Raw genomic sequence first — 17,658 nt, forward strand, 5'->3', positions numbered from 1 at the left:
ATAAAGTTCGTTACAAAAAAGAGTCTGACATTATGGTAAGTTCTTGAAGTAGAAATAGAGGTCCAACTACAGGTCAATGTTATTTTTGCATTTGAATGTTGTATTTGGTAGGGATATCATTATCACTGCCACTGATATCATTATCACTTTTAAATATAATTTTTGTTTACCTCTATTGTACAGTCATATAGTGGCGAAATACAAATTGTACTTATAAAATATAAAAATATGTATATGTATGATAATGAATTGCTGTTATTGCCTTATTGGTTTTACGATTGTATGTCTCTCATTTAGATTGGCTACGACTCTTAATTGGAGAACATTTTGCTGATTTTTTTTGAACTGAACTTGTATTTTTTGCAACTAACAAATGAATTAGCTCCATTTTTTATTGAAAATAGAATGCCGGAATGGTGGCTTATTATTTTGCAACAAAGGGAAAACATCCTTTTGGCATTGAACGGCATAGACTGGACAACATTTTGAAAGGAAACCCAGTTGGCTTGGACGAAATCAAGGATGCCACGTTCAAAGACCTTTTATCGTGGATGCTACAGCTAGAACCGGAAGACAGACCATTGGCCAACGAAGCGTTAAAACACCCTTATCTACAAACCGATAAGGAGAATTTCGCTTTTCTGTGTGATGTTGGGAATGAACCAGAAATAAAGACATCATCTCCACATTCTCTTCCCTCAAATATTCGTGAGCAGTTAAATCTTTCAATAGTTTGGATGGACCGTATCGATCCTGAATTCTTTAATCATTTCAATAAAGTATCCGACTCTACATGGTTAGGTTGCCTAAGATTTTTACGAAACGTTCGCCAGCATTGGCGTGATAAACCTCGTCCACAACTGTCATCATGTGTTAAAGATGGAAACTATCAAGAGTATTTTCTTCAACTTTTTGAGGAGCTGCCTTATCTAGTTCACAGAGCCATAAGATTGAGTGATTGGAAGGCAAGACCTGATCTAGAGAAACATTTTCCAAGTAAGACACAGAAATGAGTTTTCATTTTTGATGGCCAAGCTATAAATTAGGGGTCCATGACGCTATATTTGTTATTTTCACTCTAGTTCTCTTCTTCATTTACTGTACTTAATGCATGTATGTTTTTAATTCTGTATATTGCGGTTGCAAACATTTGTTAGACAGTGAACATCCTGTAAAACTTGAAGAAGGCAGGGGAAAGAAAAGCGAAGGTGTTATTGACAACGCTGATCTTAACGGTAAATAGCTATGTAACAACAAACTAATGCTGTGTACGTATCACTTTTCTCAAATATTCTACCAAAAATCGTAATCTCTTCACTTGTATCTGGTGCGTGTTCTAAAAGGATAAAATCTAAAACATTAATTTTTGAGCCTCGTTTCCATGTCGCTCAGATTTTCAATCCAAATGCCTCAAATAAAACGTAATTTACACGATGTTGCCGTGCTAGGATTTTGTGGGACTTTCGATATGTTGTAAAGGGATATCAAATATACCAAAATCAGTTGAAATTTCTTTTGTGGAAATTTGTTCAAGCTTAGAGTGTTTTTGGTCGTAGATTGACTGGACTATACGACATCCAACAATTGAACGATTGAAGTGTTGGCATTATAAAAGAAATGCCAAAAAAGAATCGTCACAGAATATGGAACTAACGATATCCATATTCTGTGATATCGTGTTTGTTTTAGAAAAATTATTTATAATTTACTATAGACACCAGGGGGAGGTCGAGAATATTATTTTTCTGCAAAGCGATCATTTCAGCGGAAATACGTCCTTTGGCCGCCATTTTTTTGGCGTCCTCGCCCCAGTAAAGTTAGCCGCTCCAGTTATTATAGAACTCAATGGCAGGAACACGTTTTGCAAGGAAGACAAATTTAAAAAGTAAGTTTTATCAATAAATATCGACTTAAGAAGAATTATAGGATATACAAAATACTCTAGTTTAACTTTAGAGACATAGTAAAAATATGAAATGCTCATGGTTTAGAATAAGTCTTTCTTATTTCCTCCGCCAAGTGTTTATTCGTTTTTTAATTTGAAATGACAAAACAGACGATACATGAACAATTTTATTCATATGGCTTTGAATTGGTCATTGGAAATGTATTGCATTCCCAGAATTTTCTTAAGATGAACATCGTCCATCAAAAATGGCCTTTTCACAACTTTAAACCGCCATAAAAATGGAATAATTTGATCAAATCCAAAACTTTTTTACTGATCCAAAACTTCACTAGAAATCGCACTTAAATTTAATATCGCCAATGATGTATGGCCCGTAGATGTAAAATTTGTTTATGTAACACATAAATATCGTAAAATCACATGTAAGGCACTGTCAAACATGAATAGCCAGGCGTTGTGTATAGTATGATGTCGTTGTATATACAAACAAGAAAAACACAATTATTTCTCAATTTATATAAATTATTTGAATGAATCCAAACAATTCATTTTATTTAAGGCTGTAAAACTACATGTGTGGTGTCTCAAACATGATGAGTATTGTATAGGGCCATTTGTGCTAAAGATGAGAGACATAAATAACCAATTAAAGAAAACTACATGTGTGGTGTCTCAAACATGATGAGTATTGTATAGGGCCATTTGTGCTATAGACAAGAGGCATAAATAACCAATTAAAAAAGTCGGGGCTGTTTAAATAAGTCCACTTCTAAAAGTGCTTTTTTAAATTTTTTTTCACTTTTTTTGGTTACATATGGTTACGAATGAATTGGTTACATACAAACCTATTGTGAGAAAATGAGACCTTATTCATTATCAAGAATTGGTTTACTAGCTCAATGCATTATCTCTGTGGGTTGGTAAATATGCAAAAGTGCATAAAGTTGCAATTTGTTTGTGATTATTTCTTCAAAGCTCAAGGAAAAGTGAATGAATTTATGTGTAAATTGTTGGTGATTGATATGAAGGTATCAAGCACTTGTGATATGTTGAAAATGAAGACTTATTTAGTTGAGAAATTTTAAGTATTTATTATGTGCTATTATTTTGTTTACCAGTAATTATATCTAACTTTATTAAAAGTAAATCGTAACCATATGTAACCAAAAAAAGTGAAAAAAAAATTTAAAAAAACACTTTTAGAAGTGTTATTAAATTTGATTTAATTTCATGCCCATTTTCCTGAAAACGTTCCTCTGTTGTGAAAAAATACTTTGGAAAAATTTGCAGCCTTGCTGGCCAGAGTCGGCCTAAGATTGTATTTTCACGTAAAGGTGCACCTGATTTTTGTATTATTGAAAAGAGAATTCCTTACATAAGTTCACCTAAAGCTATTTCTTTGTAATAGTTTTCAATAACACATTGTTTTGTTTTGCAATCAAAAAACACCTCAACTATCTGCAAATGGGCTTCAAAAAAGTAATTGTTGGATTCCATTATTATTATGCTAAATTCATACGTATTTTTCATAATTTGGATACATTCACTGAATGAAAATGTATCTGCAATAAGTATTTTTAATGTTTGTTTACAATTACTCATTACTGTCTATCTAGTTTGCACTAATATTGAGCTGTACAGTTTTCTGGGAGAGGTCTCACTGCTCGGTTTGCAACATTGAAGGTGAGTTATTTTATTTGTCCGAGAAATTAGGCTAGGCAAAACAAGAGAGTGGCAGACATCATGTCTGTGATGGCACTCTATGCACTGCCTTTTTTCATATTTCTTATTTGGTTTGAAAGTTAAAAGCTGAAAGTCGTCAGACTTACCGTTTAATCAAACACGGCATATAAAGAAAAACAGTAATGGCTGTGTTTGAATAGTAAAACTGTTGTTCTTCCTGTAATGAGTCGAAACATAAATAAGCTTAAATATTAAATTAACGTGAACAGAAATTTCATTAAAATTAAAATTATTATGTGATCGAAGATGGATGGCAACAAAACACAATGACAACTAAATCAAGAATGTATGAAATTAAAAAAATGTTAAGACCTCTAAAAAATGTCTTGAGCTTCAATTGCATCTTACAAGGGGGGTGATTTATTCACGAATCTTGCAAGTACTCGAAATTGCCCATGAAACTTTTTTGATGAATGAGTTGATTGCTTCGTCTTTAGTTATACTGGATGACTATATTTGTCGTTTACAACTGTGCTATTATTTTGTTTACCAGTAATTATATCTAACTTTATTAAATCAAGTATTTGCTTATTTAATTTCATGCCCATTTTCCTGAAAACATTCCTCTGTTGTGAAAAAATACTTTGGAAAAATTTGCACCCTTGCTGGCCAGTGTCGGCCAAAGATCGTATTTTCACATAAAGATGCACCTGATTTTTGTATTATTGAAAAGAGAATTCCTTACATAAGTTCACCTAAAGCTATTTCTTACTAATAGTTTTCATTAACACATTATTTTGTTATGCAATCAAAAAATACCTCAACTATCTGCAAATGAGCTCCGAAAAAGTATATAATTGTTGGTTTCCGTTATTATTATGCTAAATTCATGCGGACACAGTCACTGAATGAAAATGTATCATATTTCTTATTTACAAAAAGTTCAAACCTTTTTTCAATCCCCCACAAATAATGACAATTCTGTTGTTAGTATCAGGAGTTCAAAGTATCATGACAAAACAAGTTGTCAATCAATGAATTCAATGTTTCAAAATAGTAATATTGTTTAAACAGAATTTAAATATCAGGTCTTGAAGCATAGATAAATGGGATCAAACATAACTCATATTTCATCGCAATTGCCAGATGATCTCATAACAATTTCGATCTGTTAAATTTATGCCTACTAGAAAGTTCTTGTCCTGTGTTAAAGTGATTGCAACTCAACTTGTTTCAATCTTTTTGCATCTCCTGTTTTACAGTTGATGGAAAGACACGTAAATTAAATACTTGCATAATTTTTATTCTTAGGGCCTGTTTGTATGGAGCCGAGTTACCCGGCTGAGCGAGTTTAATCTACAATATATTAACGCTCACATTCAATAGCAACTTAACCTATAACTTAACCATGACTTGTTTTGTTTGTGTAGATTCAGAGGTAGTGGAAATGTCTTTGAAATTAAAACGTGAAGGAGGTAAACATGTTGGAAATTCATGTGAATATTATAAAGTCCAAAAATTTTCACTGCCCTCGATGATTAAAAAAGCATTGTAACTAATATATTGGGAAGAGTCACTATGTGTAGTATATACCCTGCATTCAGTACATTAACCTGCCGTCATAATTATTGCAGAAATAAATTTGCTTAAATTTGCAACTCTAGCACGTGATCAACTTTTTACTGGGAACTGTCGAGGAAAATGAAAAGATCAATAATAAACCAATAGTATTGTTAGTGACAGCTCTGTGTAGTATATTTGTATAGCTCTCTGAAATGTTTTACAGCTCAGTTATATTTTCCTTGTTCGTAGTATAGTCATGCAATATAACAATATCGATAATGTTTATTGTTATTTGTGCATCTTTGTTTTGATGAATTGAAGAAAAATTAATTAATTTTATGAAAGCTTTTCTGTCTATATAGTCTCAGTTTTCAGCAATTAGGTAGTTAATTTGACATGTCTTCAGTAAATGTGAAAATAATATTTATTTTCCTCTACATTGCAGAACCTATGGACCTTTACGAAGGTTAGTATTTTCATTTATTATAGAAGCTAATTAAATAAACGTTTTACGATGTATTAATAAAAAATAGTTTTATAAGTAAAAAGTTTTTCCCCTCAACAGAGTAATGTTCAATAAAACATTTACTTTACCAACTTTCTTTTTTCAAAATTAATTATTATTTTCATTGCAAAGTAATTTACATTAATGTAGTTTACTGTAATCCCGCTGGTATCAAATATGATACCACGCATTAAAATATGTTAAAAAAACTAAATTTATTTCAATTATGTTAACAACTTTTACCCTTCAGATGAGTATAAAATGAAGTATTACATAGCATGTTTATACCCGCTGACACGTTTATGCATTGAATTATAAATGTGACCAGAGATATACCGGGCGGAAAGCGAAGTTTAAATATAAATATCAAAGCCCAGCAAAGTGCTTTTAAAAGAGCCATTTAATGCATAAAAAGAACATGCATTGTTTACATGAAATATGTTATTTGTATTTATACATGACATGAAAAAGGCTTTTCAAATAGTTTTTTTGCGAGAATATTTACTTTTCATTATGACACACTGAGCTATATATGTACTTGCAAAGTTTGTGTTTTCGTGACATGAAAAATGCTTCTTTAAAAACACATTTTTCTCTTTATTCCATGATTCAAATTTTTGGAAACTTTAATAGTTTGTGTATTTAAACGGGAACTACAATATTTTGGCAGTAGAAACAGGTAGGCATATCTAGAACTTCTTATAACTCAGAAAAAGCGAATATTTTCGCACGGTTTATTGCCAACTTTTTTTTTCGTCAGGTAATATTTCAGAAACTAAACGACCTTGGTTAAATACTTTAAATTATTTTTTTAAATGATCGTATCAACGGTAAAAATTTGATATAATTGTTTATCGTACCTATTATTTAAGAGCAAATAGCAATTTTTTGTCGTGACGCCTCAAAAGAAAACATTGAGGCAGAGACCAGTAACTCTGCAAAGGGTATTTTATGTTTATGTTACGTGCAAAAAATCTGTAAATGCCATTCTTATACCATGTCGAAAACTTGATAAAACACTCTAATCTTGTGAATAAGATTAATATGACCTGATTAACGTCATAGCGTATAAAAGCGTCTAGCGTATCACGACCAAAACCAGAAATCCAGAACAAAGTAATATATGATCCCATGTATATGATTCGTCAATTTTTAGTCTTATTTATGTCTTATCGTATGGAAGTTTCATCGTAGTTAATGTTGGTGCACCAAAGTTATCAATTATATTTTTATGATATTTAGAAGCCAATCATGACGTCAACTTCCATAAACTTCTACACAAAAGTAAGAATATTAAAGCTGACGTTCACGAGGCTCTACAAAGGTAATTTTTCTTTCATGGGATATCGATTATGTATGTTGACCTCTGTGTATGTCGGAACATTACGAAAAATAGTTTTTAGACAATATATAGTTATCGTTTCTTGTTTAAGTTGTTCGTGGCTTAGTGGGAAGTATGGAATAGCTCGCCCAAACAAGAAGATGTCGTTTCTTCATTTGTATGTCACAAGCACAATTGATTTTGAGAAAGAAAATTCGGAGGCTGCTATCAAAAATGAGATCGATGAAAAGTTAAAATGGAAAGCATAGAAATACATCGAATTACGATATAAACCATTGAAAGAAGCAAAGTTTCGAATGCTGTAAAAGCGAAAACTTCATTTATTTACTTTCCACTGTAGATTTTTAAACAGCTAGATTTGATGAGTGAGTCAAAACAGATGGATATTACATACTGCACGTTTCTATTCATTTACATTGTCATGTAGTTACTCTTACTATAAAAACATTTACTAAGTATTTGCCATTCAACATGACTAATTTCAGTACTTTGCCGTCGTGTATTTATAAATAAATATTTGTTTGGTTTGCACTTATTTGATTTAATCAATTAAAAAGCAAAAATTCCTGAAATCTGTAGTTATGCATTAATTATGAGTATATAGCTCTTGCTCAAAAAAAAACAAAAACAAGCTTTAAAGCTACCACAGGTAGCAAGCGACAACGTTTCGTATATGACGATCTTGTTTTTTTTGCAAGTGAAATAATGTGAAATAATTTTACACGTTCTTCAACAAATTTACTCTCGCCCAATACTTGTTCTTCATTTAGAAGACCCAGTGTTTTCACCTGAAGATCATAACCATGTATGCAACTCTCACAAGGTGGAGTACTGCATAACACTTAAGTTTCTGGCTTGTTACTTGTCAGTTGACTATACACGTTATGGTGATGGAGTCTGTGGACCAATAACTGTATGACTTAGATAAGATATTTGTGCTAAGCTCTTACGTGAATTGTTTATCAAAGGTCTGTTGCAACAAACTTTCTCACATTACATCTGTGTTTGAGATGTGAACATGTAGTAAGATATAGTTCGGTATTTTGCTCAAGAGTTTTGGCTTATTTTTGACTTGATATATTGATATAGCACACTATCATTTGATTTGTTACTATATTATCTCTCTATGCAGTCTCCAAAGATAAATTTTCGAATGCAGCTTTTTGATGCTAGGACTCAAACAAATTTATTTTCGAAATGCAGTTTTTGTTTGACGTGTGATTCCATCAGTTCATCCTGGGGACTCCTGATGATGATGAAGCTTACCTCATCTGCTTGAAATTGGACATAGCTTTGAATGAACTGAATCTTAACGATGGTCAATATTTTACAGATGACGAAAAAACCTTCCACGACAACATTTCCCTTGAAAAACTTCCCATGACATCAGTAATAGTTATTTTTATAGAAACTAACTTTTACATTGTCTTTTTAATTCTCTAAAAATTAACAATCTCAAAGTCTAGATTGAGTGCCATTGTAAAAGTTTGGTCATTTCTATAAACAAGATCAATCATGTTTCACCAGTCCTTATTTTATAAACATTTACGAGGTACTAACTCCTTATTGATGATCTAATAATCCAATAATTATGAATATATGAAACTTTTACTTAGTAAAGAACTTACCATATAACATAAATGAAAACCTTACATATCTGACATCCTGTTTTTTTGCTCTAAGAGAAACGAGAATATTAAAAACAGTCGTCCATTTTCGTTCGTGAAGAATTTTGATGCTAAGTACATTTAGCGATTAAATTATTTTTAGTTCATTTTGTTTGTCTATTTAATAATTATAAATAAACCTTGTATGATTTTTGGTTTTTTGTTTAATCATTGGTCAGCAAACACGTTGTAACGATACATGAACTATACAGAATAACTTTTTTCTTGTTTGTTTTTATTAACTTTTCGTTAGCAATATGATTTAGTCTTTCCGACAGTAAATACTATGTTATTTAACGTATGCAAGTTATTCAACAAATCAACTCTAGCAGCATGGCACAACACTGGTGAGTGTCGTACATGAAAACAACAGAAATGTTGATAAACTTCTAATTCTAATTGCTTCTTGAAAATTTATGTTCAATTAATTTCAACTCACGGCCATTACAGAAACACTTTGATTCCTGGCTTTTCACATGTTACACAATAATTATACATGATTATTACATCACTGAGGTCTGTGGACCAATAACTGCATGACTTAACTGAGGTATTTAGACAGAACTCATTCGTAACTTGTTCGTCAAGGTCTGTTTCAACTAGCTGCTTTACGTTACATCTGAGTTTAAAAACTCTCGAGGAAAATATCAAACTCTAATATTTTACATGATCATATATCAGTTGTTTTTTTTAGTCGATGAAAATCAAAATTGATAAGAATCCATGACAAGAAAATCACGGTCCCTCATGCATCTCTATTTCTAAATACTTTTTTAAAACGAAATAAAATCGGCTAAAAGCAAAGCACCTCTCTTGTATGTACGTATTACATGGTATTTTATCCGTCATCATATTTCATTTATAACTGTTTGAGATTCTTTTACATTTTAAAGACTTGTTTTCTTTGACGATGAAGACGAAAATCTTTATGATCATCAAGTGAAGATTAGTAAGGTAAGGTCGGTGAGTCTTTAGTGGACTGGGGACTAGTAAGATGAATGTTATTTTTTAAATGGAAACATTGTCATTAATATTGGCTAGCAATAATATAAATAAAATTAATAAATATTTACGAAATGAACTTACATGAAAATAGTTTAATAACCATCAAAGTTAGTTAAGTAAACGAGAAATATATTATTATAGGTTTAGTGTATGTAGATATCACAATGATTCACAGTTTGTTTATCATCAACGCTTCAATGTGAGTAGATATGAGATATGATGGATATATATGGGTTAATGTTTTTTATAGATCAAATTTCGTCTCTAGGCCCTTGTTGGTTTGTTAGTTTACACCGATCATTTATGCAGTTTAGGAACTTGTGTTTGATTGCTGTGGATGGCAGACGTTTGTGGCTGTTCAAAAGACATCAGGCCATGGAAAAATAATAAGTTTTATTATCAACTGAAGAAAGTAACTGGGACAAGTAAGATGAATGTTTTGAATTTTTTTCAAATGGAAACATGTTAATTAAATATTAGCAAAAATATAAATATTTATAAAATGAACTTAAATGAAAATAGTTTTATGCTTGTATTGGTTAATGGTTATAGATAAAATTTCCCCTTCAGGCTCTTTTGTTGGTTTTGTGCATATTAGCTTGTAATTATTCAAGTATGTAATTTATAATTAAATTTGAATGAGATATAGTGAGATAAGTTGCAGTATGATATTAAATGAAAGCTTGAACAAGGGCTACAAAGTGAAGGCTTATTTTTATTTGTGGTATCACCTGACATGATTAATGCAATTATACTAAGATAAAATGAAAAATGCCATGACATTAAAAAGTCCAGTAAACGAATGTCCGAGGTTAGACAAAAATGATGTCATGGGTAATTGTGGGATATATTTCTAGAAGAACATTGGAGAAGTGTTTTAGGATTTGTTTGTGATTATTTCTTTGAAGCTCAAGGAAAAGTGAATGAATTTATGTGTAAATTGTTGGTGATTGATATGAAGGTATCAAGCACTTGTGATATGTTGAAAATGAAGACTTATTTAGTTGAGAAATTTTAAGCATTTATTATGTGCTATTCTTTTGTTTACCAGTAGTTATATCTAACTTTATTAAATCAAGTATTTGCTTATTTAATTTCAGGCTCATTTTCCTGAAAACATTCCTCTGTTGTGAAAAAATACTTTGGAAAAATTCGCACCCTTCCTTGCCAGAGTTGGCCAAAGATCATATTTTCATGTAAAGGTGCACCTGATTTTTGTATTATTGAAAAGAGAATTCCTTCCACAAGTGCACCTAAAGCTATTTCTTACTAATAGTTTTTGTTAACACATTATTTTCTTATGCAATCAAAAAACACCTCTTCTATCTGCAAATGGGCTCCGAAAAAGTATATAATTGTTGGATTTCATATATATTATGGTAAGTTCATGCGTATTTTTCATAATTTGGACACAGTCACTGAATGAAAATACATCTGCAATAAGTATTTTTAATGTATGTTTACAATTACTCATTACTGTCTATCTAGTTTGCACTAATATTGAGCTGTACAATTTTCTTGGAGAGGTCTCACTGGTCTGTTTGCAACATTGATGATAAGTTATTTTATTTGTCCAAGAAATTAGGCTATGCAAAACAAAAGAGTGGCAGACATCATGTCTGTGATGACACTCTATGCACTGCCTTTTTATCATATTTCTTATTTACAAAAAGTTCAAACCTTTTTTCAATCCCCCACAAATAATAACAATTCTGTTGTTATTATCAGGAGTTCAAAGTATCATGATAAAACAAGTTGTCAATCATTGAATTCAACGTTTCAAAAGAGAAATTATTGTTTGAACAATTTAAATACAAGGTCTTGAAGCATAGATAAATGAGATCAAACATAACTCATATTTCATCGCAATTGCCGGATGGTCTCCTAACAATTGCGAACTGTTAAATTTATGCATACTAGAAAATTCTTATCCCGTGTTAAAGTGACTGCAACTCCACTTGTTTCAATCTTTTTGCGTCTCCTGTTTTACAGGCTTCCCTCATGTACGCAAGCGTACCTATTTTTGTTAATGCATTTTGTCAAATTCATAGAATGTCCGAAGTTTTTTTAATGAGCAGTTGCAACGTCAACAAAATGGTGACAGAAACAATAAAGTAAGGATTTTTTCTTGCTGCCCAAGCCATCATCCAGTTTGATATAAAGAAAATTCCAGTTGAATAATTTAAGAAACAGTCCATTCATAAACAATTTGTGTTTTGCTATAGGTAGATTTACGCAAGATTTATTGGAGTTAATGTTTATTTGTACAGGATACTTTTTTCAAACACATTTCAACTTTACGATTGTGAGTATACTGAAATGCAGTCATTTACGAAATCTGCTTTGAGAAATCTCCATAAAGCATATTTTTCCAGCTATGAAAAATAGCTGTGTTTGAAGTTTGAAATGCTACATTGTAAAAGAAATATTTATTTCTCTCAAGGTCACGAGCTGCAAAAGAAGGCATTCGTGCTGTCAGACGGAAGCTAAAACGATGAGGAAGTGGAGGTTGTTGGAAATTTTAAAGGTGAGAGTTTTTTTACAAACATAGTTGTGACATGTTCTTTACTGGATAAAAACTACACGTTGCTATTCTAGATTGCATTTGTGAATTCTTTCAATACCTAATAACCATTTTAAGAACATTTCACGCGTCAGGCGTTTGATTCAATCGCCAATAGTTTGTATTGGATTTTTCTATAAGATAGAAAGTTAGTCTCTTGGCGATTAAATCGAACTTCCAATGCCTAAATGAAAAGCTCTTAACATTTTATTATTACCTTTATACAAAACAAAAGACCTCACAAATTCAATTTAGTTTTCTTGAGCGTAACAGTCTTTAATTCCATGTACAAATCCCCAATTTCTGTTTTTAACACATATCTTTCAGTCTCTTATTAGTTACAGTTAACAAAAAATAATTTTGAACATTTACCAGGAAGAATTCGATTAGAATGATAATATGAAAATAAAAATAGACAAATTCTCGGTATCGCTAGTGTCGAATGAACAAAGATCTTTTTCTTGTTATTTTAAATATTTTCATCTTAAATAGTTATGCAATGAAGTGTGTCATTGACACGCGTAATATCACATTTTTCAATGAATTCTTGCATTTTAGATGAACGGACTATTCTAAATTCTAATACTGTATATCTTACATGCCAACACCCTTAAGGTTTTTCTTCTCATTAGGTGTTGCATGGTAGCGCCTTGTTTGATTCGGTTGTCCAAATTTAGAATCTCATGTTTTTTTAAATCTAGTCGACTGCAATCAATGGTTAATCACAAACATTAAACAGTTATACTATAAAACGTTCCATTTGCTGTGATTACAATAAGCGGATTGTGTTTTGTTTATGCATTTAAATTTCTTGGTAGAGATTTACGGAAAAAGTAACTTCCAATTTTGTTCACATTGACAAAGACCCCATTGCCTTACTGAGTTTAAGGTGTCCCTGATTGTGCTAGCTTTATCATAATTGGTGAAAGTAAACTTAATTTGTTTAAATCAAGTGTATAAAGATGAAACTTGACGATAGTAGTCTTTTCTATACCTTGTTATAGCTACCTTGTTGCTGTGACAATTTTTGTGATTTTGTTGTTTTGTTGGGTAATCATAATTTTTAGAATCTGTGAATAATAAGCTTTCCCCTAAGATGTAGCTACTTTGCTACTATTATGATAAATATTTTTGTTTCGACAATAATTTGTAAAAAAAAATCTTATTTGGCGTGTATCAAATGATTATCGTAGATTTTTGACGATTAACTTCATACAGTTGGATGTTTTAAAACATTGATGCAAGTAACGTTTAACAAGGATGAGTACAATTTCTGAAAATTTTCTTCCTGCGTATGATTAATTTTTATAAATTTTCATCTATGTTAAGGCTAATAATCACGGAAAGTTTCTTTAAAATTAAATGAGATATGATCTTCGCACTTAGCTGGACAATTTAAGCAATCGTCTCAGGACCTGAAAAAATCAGGTGACTCAACGAGATTCGAACCCATGACCTCTGCGGTGCCGGTGCAGTGCTCTGACCACTGAGCTATGAAGTCACACAGTGGTGAGCAGGTCAATATTGTTGGGCTCATGTTTTCTCGTGAAATGAATGACCTGCTCACCACTGTGTGACTTCATAGCTCAGTGGTCAGAGCACTGGCACCGCAGAGGTCATGGGTTCGAATTTGAGTCACCTGATTTTTCATCCTAGACGATTGCTTAAATCCAGCTCATTATCATCAATTTCAAAAACACACTGCATAAAAACATTCATATGAAAGTTTCTTTGTTGACGTGTGGCGTTGAAGGTTATGATGTTACATGTACTTTAAACGCCTTAATGATTGAATATTAAAACTGTGCAAGAATTCTATTTTAATCTTTTCATTTCAACGAGGGAGAAAGACGAAGATTTGATAAATATGTATTTATGATTGCAGAATTTCCTAAGTTCGATGTATTAACCTTGGATAATACAGAATTTATAGAGTTTCCTTCAACGAATGAAAAGTTACTTCATGGATGACGGTAAGTTATATACAATCAAATTTATGCGAGACTCTCGTAAATTGTGTGTAAGCTATACATACAAAAATATGGATATATTTACCAACATTTTATCTTAGAACATACATACACTTTATTGATCTTTTTATCTCGATAATCGTCGTCTAGAGATTTTATGTCTTTATGCACCAACTATAGATATATCTGTAAGGTTTTTTCTAAGTCGATTGTTATTGACTAAAATACTGTCACACGTTTGGTGACTTTTTAATTGAAAGAACGTTACGAGTCTAAAGGTGAAGGAACGGAATATTACCCCGACTTTGAAAATTAGTTATACTATCAAATTTATGTATAAGGCACTTATAAATTGTATCTTCCATACGTAGTGATATACTTTCTAACATTCAACGTATACTCCTTGATTATGCTTTTCCTTGTTATCTCGTCATCTCAGGATATTTTATTTCTCCTTGCGCCCAATATTTTTAAGCATTTTCGATTCAAAATCCCTTCATGAGATTGTTTGTGTGAGATAATAATAATATCCATAATAACTATAAAAATAGCTTAAGAAGCATTTGTGCACACTGGACGATTTTCCAAAGCTATAGTTTACAAAGTTTAGGTGTTGAACAACACAAAATAAGTCAGTTTTAAGTTAATGTCGTTGTCAAAAAAGAGCTTTTGACAATTCAGATGAACCTTCGGCATACAAGTTTCAGGCACCGCGGAGGATCGATAATTGGGGGCTCATATTCATATATTCATGTTATAATCCTTAGAAAACAATGGATTTCAAAAGATCTTAAGCCTGCATATATGAATATATGAATATTACCCCCAATTATCGATCCTCCCTGCCTGTTTATTATATGTTCCTTGTCATATTGAGTAAAAACGCGACAAAGTGTTGGATATGAATAGATCAAAATATTGTATCATTCTGATTATAAATTGTATTACAATGCGAAATAATATTGGTCAATTTTGGTGAATCTCAGCAGAAATAGATCCGTCCGCCATTTTTTCTGTTCCTTCCCCGCCGTTCAGTGGTTTTATTTGTTTGAATTTTGTTTCCTGAAATAAATTTGGAGGAGTTTGTAAAGATGCGTTCTGGCGGCCCCCATATGCCTTCTGTTAGTGGTGTCTTGCCTTAAATCATTCGTGGGGTATTCCCCCCTGGCTGTACCCCTGCCACAACGCCAATGGTTCGGTGTTTCATAGATATACATAGGATTGATACATAGGCGTAGAAACAGATTTAAATTTGGGGGTGGGGTTAAAGTCGACGAGTATAGTATATACTCCACCCTTATTTTTTGAAGCTTTAGGGAGTCTGGTACAAACATTGAAAATGGAGAAAGTCATGAAACCTTTATGATTTAGTTGTACTTCATTACAATACACAAAGTGCAAGTATTGTTCAAAAATCAATACATTGCACAAAACAAACGAATTTAACTAATAGCCTAAACGATTGGTCGTACTAGTTGCAAGCTACGAATTCTAGTTCAATGTCAGACTAAGTTGTTTTCACTCTCTGAAGAGTTAAAAATGGACCTTTGTTGTATGCATTAAATGGGTACAAAGAAGTTTATGAGCTTTACTACACATACAAGGACGTACGTTTTCATGATGTCGCTTATCGTGTTAATTCAAGTGATGTCCATGATTCGCATTTGATCTTATCATAAATTTTGCTCGTTTGCGGTCTTTACTAAATTTGAAAGTATTGATATTGTTTTCCTTCTTAAGTCAATTTCTACTTCGTTCTTGAACTTTCTGTAGTCTGTGTGATGGGTAGATAAAATATAACCCGTATATGCACCTATCACAAGTTCAATATTTGCCTAAGATCAAACTTTATTTGTCAAACCTGAGCTCCAGTTCATATCAAATACTGCTATCCGCGTGCAACACTGCGTACTTTTTTTAAAAAAGCATCGATCGCTGCAGTTCTGACAGTAAAACCTAGTCTCGCCCAAAAATTTTATGGTAGATTAAAGTGAGCCACCTCAGCTATTAGTCAAATTGAGGGCAAGATTGAGCTACACAATATACCATTACAGTCTTCGGTTCTTCTCTTTGAATTGGGTCTAGTAACTGCATTCAGATGTCGAGTCATATAGGTATTTGCTGCCCCATCATGTGCTTGTTTATGACTGTTCAAGTTAGAGGAAGGTTACCGCGAATAAGGATGTACACAGTATTTTATCAAAAGCTCCCAAAAACGTGTTCATTTCGAAGTTTTTTGGCATTGTCTGGTTTATCTATAAAAATAATAAGACGGTAAAATTGCCAGAACGCTCATTTTATACACGTCGCGTGCAATACACAACAGAATTTAAACTTTCAACTTTTCGAGTTGAATTAGATTTTTAATTTCTCATTTTCTTTGCGCAAGCGGTTGCAAACTGCTCTCCCGCTTTTCAAGATTAATTTTTTGCTTTTAGATAAACCAGGCGATGCGAAAATACTTAGACGTGGACACATTTTGGAAATTTTGGTATAAAGATAATTTTCTTGTCATTTAAAAATGTTCTAATATTTTTGTACACCTTGTGAATTGTTGATATCTTACAGTTCATGGTTGTCTGCTCTCTAATTAAACATCCTACACATCTATGGGGCGCCAAATGTGCATTTATTATTTAAGTACATTATCGCATTATTTTGCATGATTTATTTAATTATATATGATAATTGCATTTAGTAGTTAGTAGTTTGCTTATTTCAAATAACCATTTTGTGACAACGTGCTTTAAGTTTATTATACCAAAGAACCAGTTTTACTTTCTTTGATAAAATTTGGTTACATCAAATAACCAGTTTTACTTCCTTTGATAAAATTTGGTTATATCAAATAACCAAAATAATTTTGTTACACTTGGCGAAGCAAAAAATGTCAAAACATGATAAGCCCACTCTCCCCTTCGGATTTTTATGTCTTGCGAGATGTAGCGGTTTTTTCCAACCGAATTTCTATGCGCGCTTTGTGTTTGGTGAACTCTCTTATTGACGATTGTTTCATACAAAGAAAGGATTTTGGTTTTCAATGAATTCCGCCGATTCCTCCGAAAGGCTTGCGACATCATTAACTGATGTTATAGAGCGAGCCATTCGTGAAACTAATCAAACTATTACGAACTCTGCCAAGGTAAGCAGTACATTTAAATAAGGAAGAAATAAATGCGTATGGTCTTTGGCAATTATATTAAACTATGTGTATAAAGTATCAGGTATTGCTGGATGATTTCCCTAATTTCCATTATGGTGATAATGGAAAAATTCCTATTCAAATGTGCTGCTTACCTTGGCAGAGTTCGTAATAGTTTCACGAATGGCTCGCCCTATAGTGTCAGAGAAATATTTATATAATTATTCTTTTACCGAATCAAATATTCTCCAGTGTAAGAATAAAAATTCCATAATTATGTTTATGCTTGAAATGTGGAGCATATCTGAA

At 32.0% G+C, this 17,658-nt stretch overlaps 3 protein-coding genes and 1 long non-coding RNA gene across 26 annotated transcripts in view; all 4 read left to right on the forward strand.

Moving 5' to 3' along the window:
• Positions 1-1,363, forward strand: part of LOC124437890 (serine/threonine-protein kinase BCK1/SLK1/SSP31-like) — a 62,332-nt gene extending 60,969 nt beyond the window's left edge. For all 22 annotated transcript variants that reach the window (XM_046987842.1, XM_046987852.1, XM_046987862.1 and 19 more), the window contains one exon: positions 405-1,363. In XM_046987842.1, coding sequence (XP_046843798.1) covers positions 405-1,013 — 609 coding nt within the window. In that variant the 3' untranslated portion in view covers positions 1,014-1,363. The remainder of the gene's footprint in view (positions 1-404) is intronic.
• Positions 1,364-3,473: 2,110 nt separating this feature from the next.
• Positions 3,474-7,574, forward strand: LOC124437900. 2 transcript variants are annotated; one of them, XM_046987879.1, is made up of 5 exons: positions 3,474-3,592; positions 5,023-5,067; positions 5,601-5,621; positions 6,903-6,984; positions 7,094-7,574. In XM_046987879.1, the coding sequence occupies exons 2-5, from the start codon at positions 5,040-5,042 to the stop codon at positions 7,248-7,250; spliced, it is 288 nt and encodes a 95-aa protein (XP_046843835.1). In that variant the 5' UTR covers positions 3,474-3,592; positions 5,023-5,039; the 3' UTR covers positions 7,251-7,574. The 2 variants fall into 2 exon arrangements, with proteins under 2 accessions (XP_046843835.1, XP_046843834.1); XM_046987878.1 differs by lacking the exon at positions 3,474-3,592 and having other exon boundaries at positions 4,926-5,067.
• Positions 7,575-9,719: 2,145 nt separating this feature from the next.
• Positions 9,720-10,058, forward strand: LOC124437907. Its single transcript, XR_006945897.1, has 2 exons — positions 9,720-9,873; positions 9,943-10,058. It is a non-coding gene; the product is annotated as an uncharacterized LOC124437907 (long non-coding RNA).
• Positions 10,059-13,834: 3,776 nt separating this feature from the next.
• LOC124437894 (serine/threonine-protein kinase PLK4-like) overlaps positions 13,835-17,658 on the forward strand; it is a 31,098-nt gene continuing 27,274 nt past the window's right edge. The window contains exon 1 of the mRNA XM_046987868.1: positions 13,835-13,859. The gene's annotated coding sequence lies outside the window, so the exon portion shown is untranslated. The remainder of the gene's footprint in view (positions 13,860-17,658) is intronic.

This window comes from Xenia sp. Carnegie-2017, unplaced genomic scaffold (assembly GCF_021976095.1).
Source record: "Xenia sp. Carnegie-2017 unplaced genomic scaffold, XeniaSp_v1 HiC_scaffold_18, whole genome shotgun sequence".
In the NCBI taxonomy this organism is placed as follows: Eukaryota; Metazoa; Cnidaria; class Anthozoa; order Malacalcyonacea; family Xeniidae; genus Xenia; species Xenia sp. Carnegie-2017.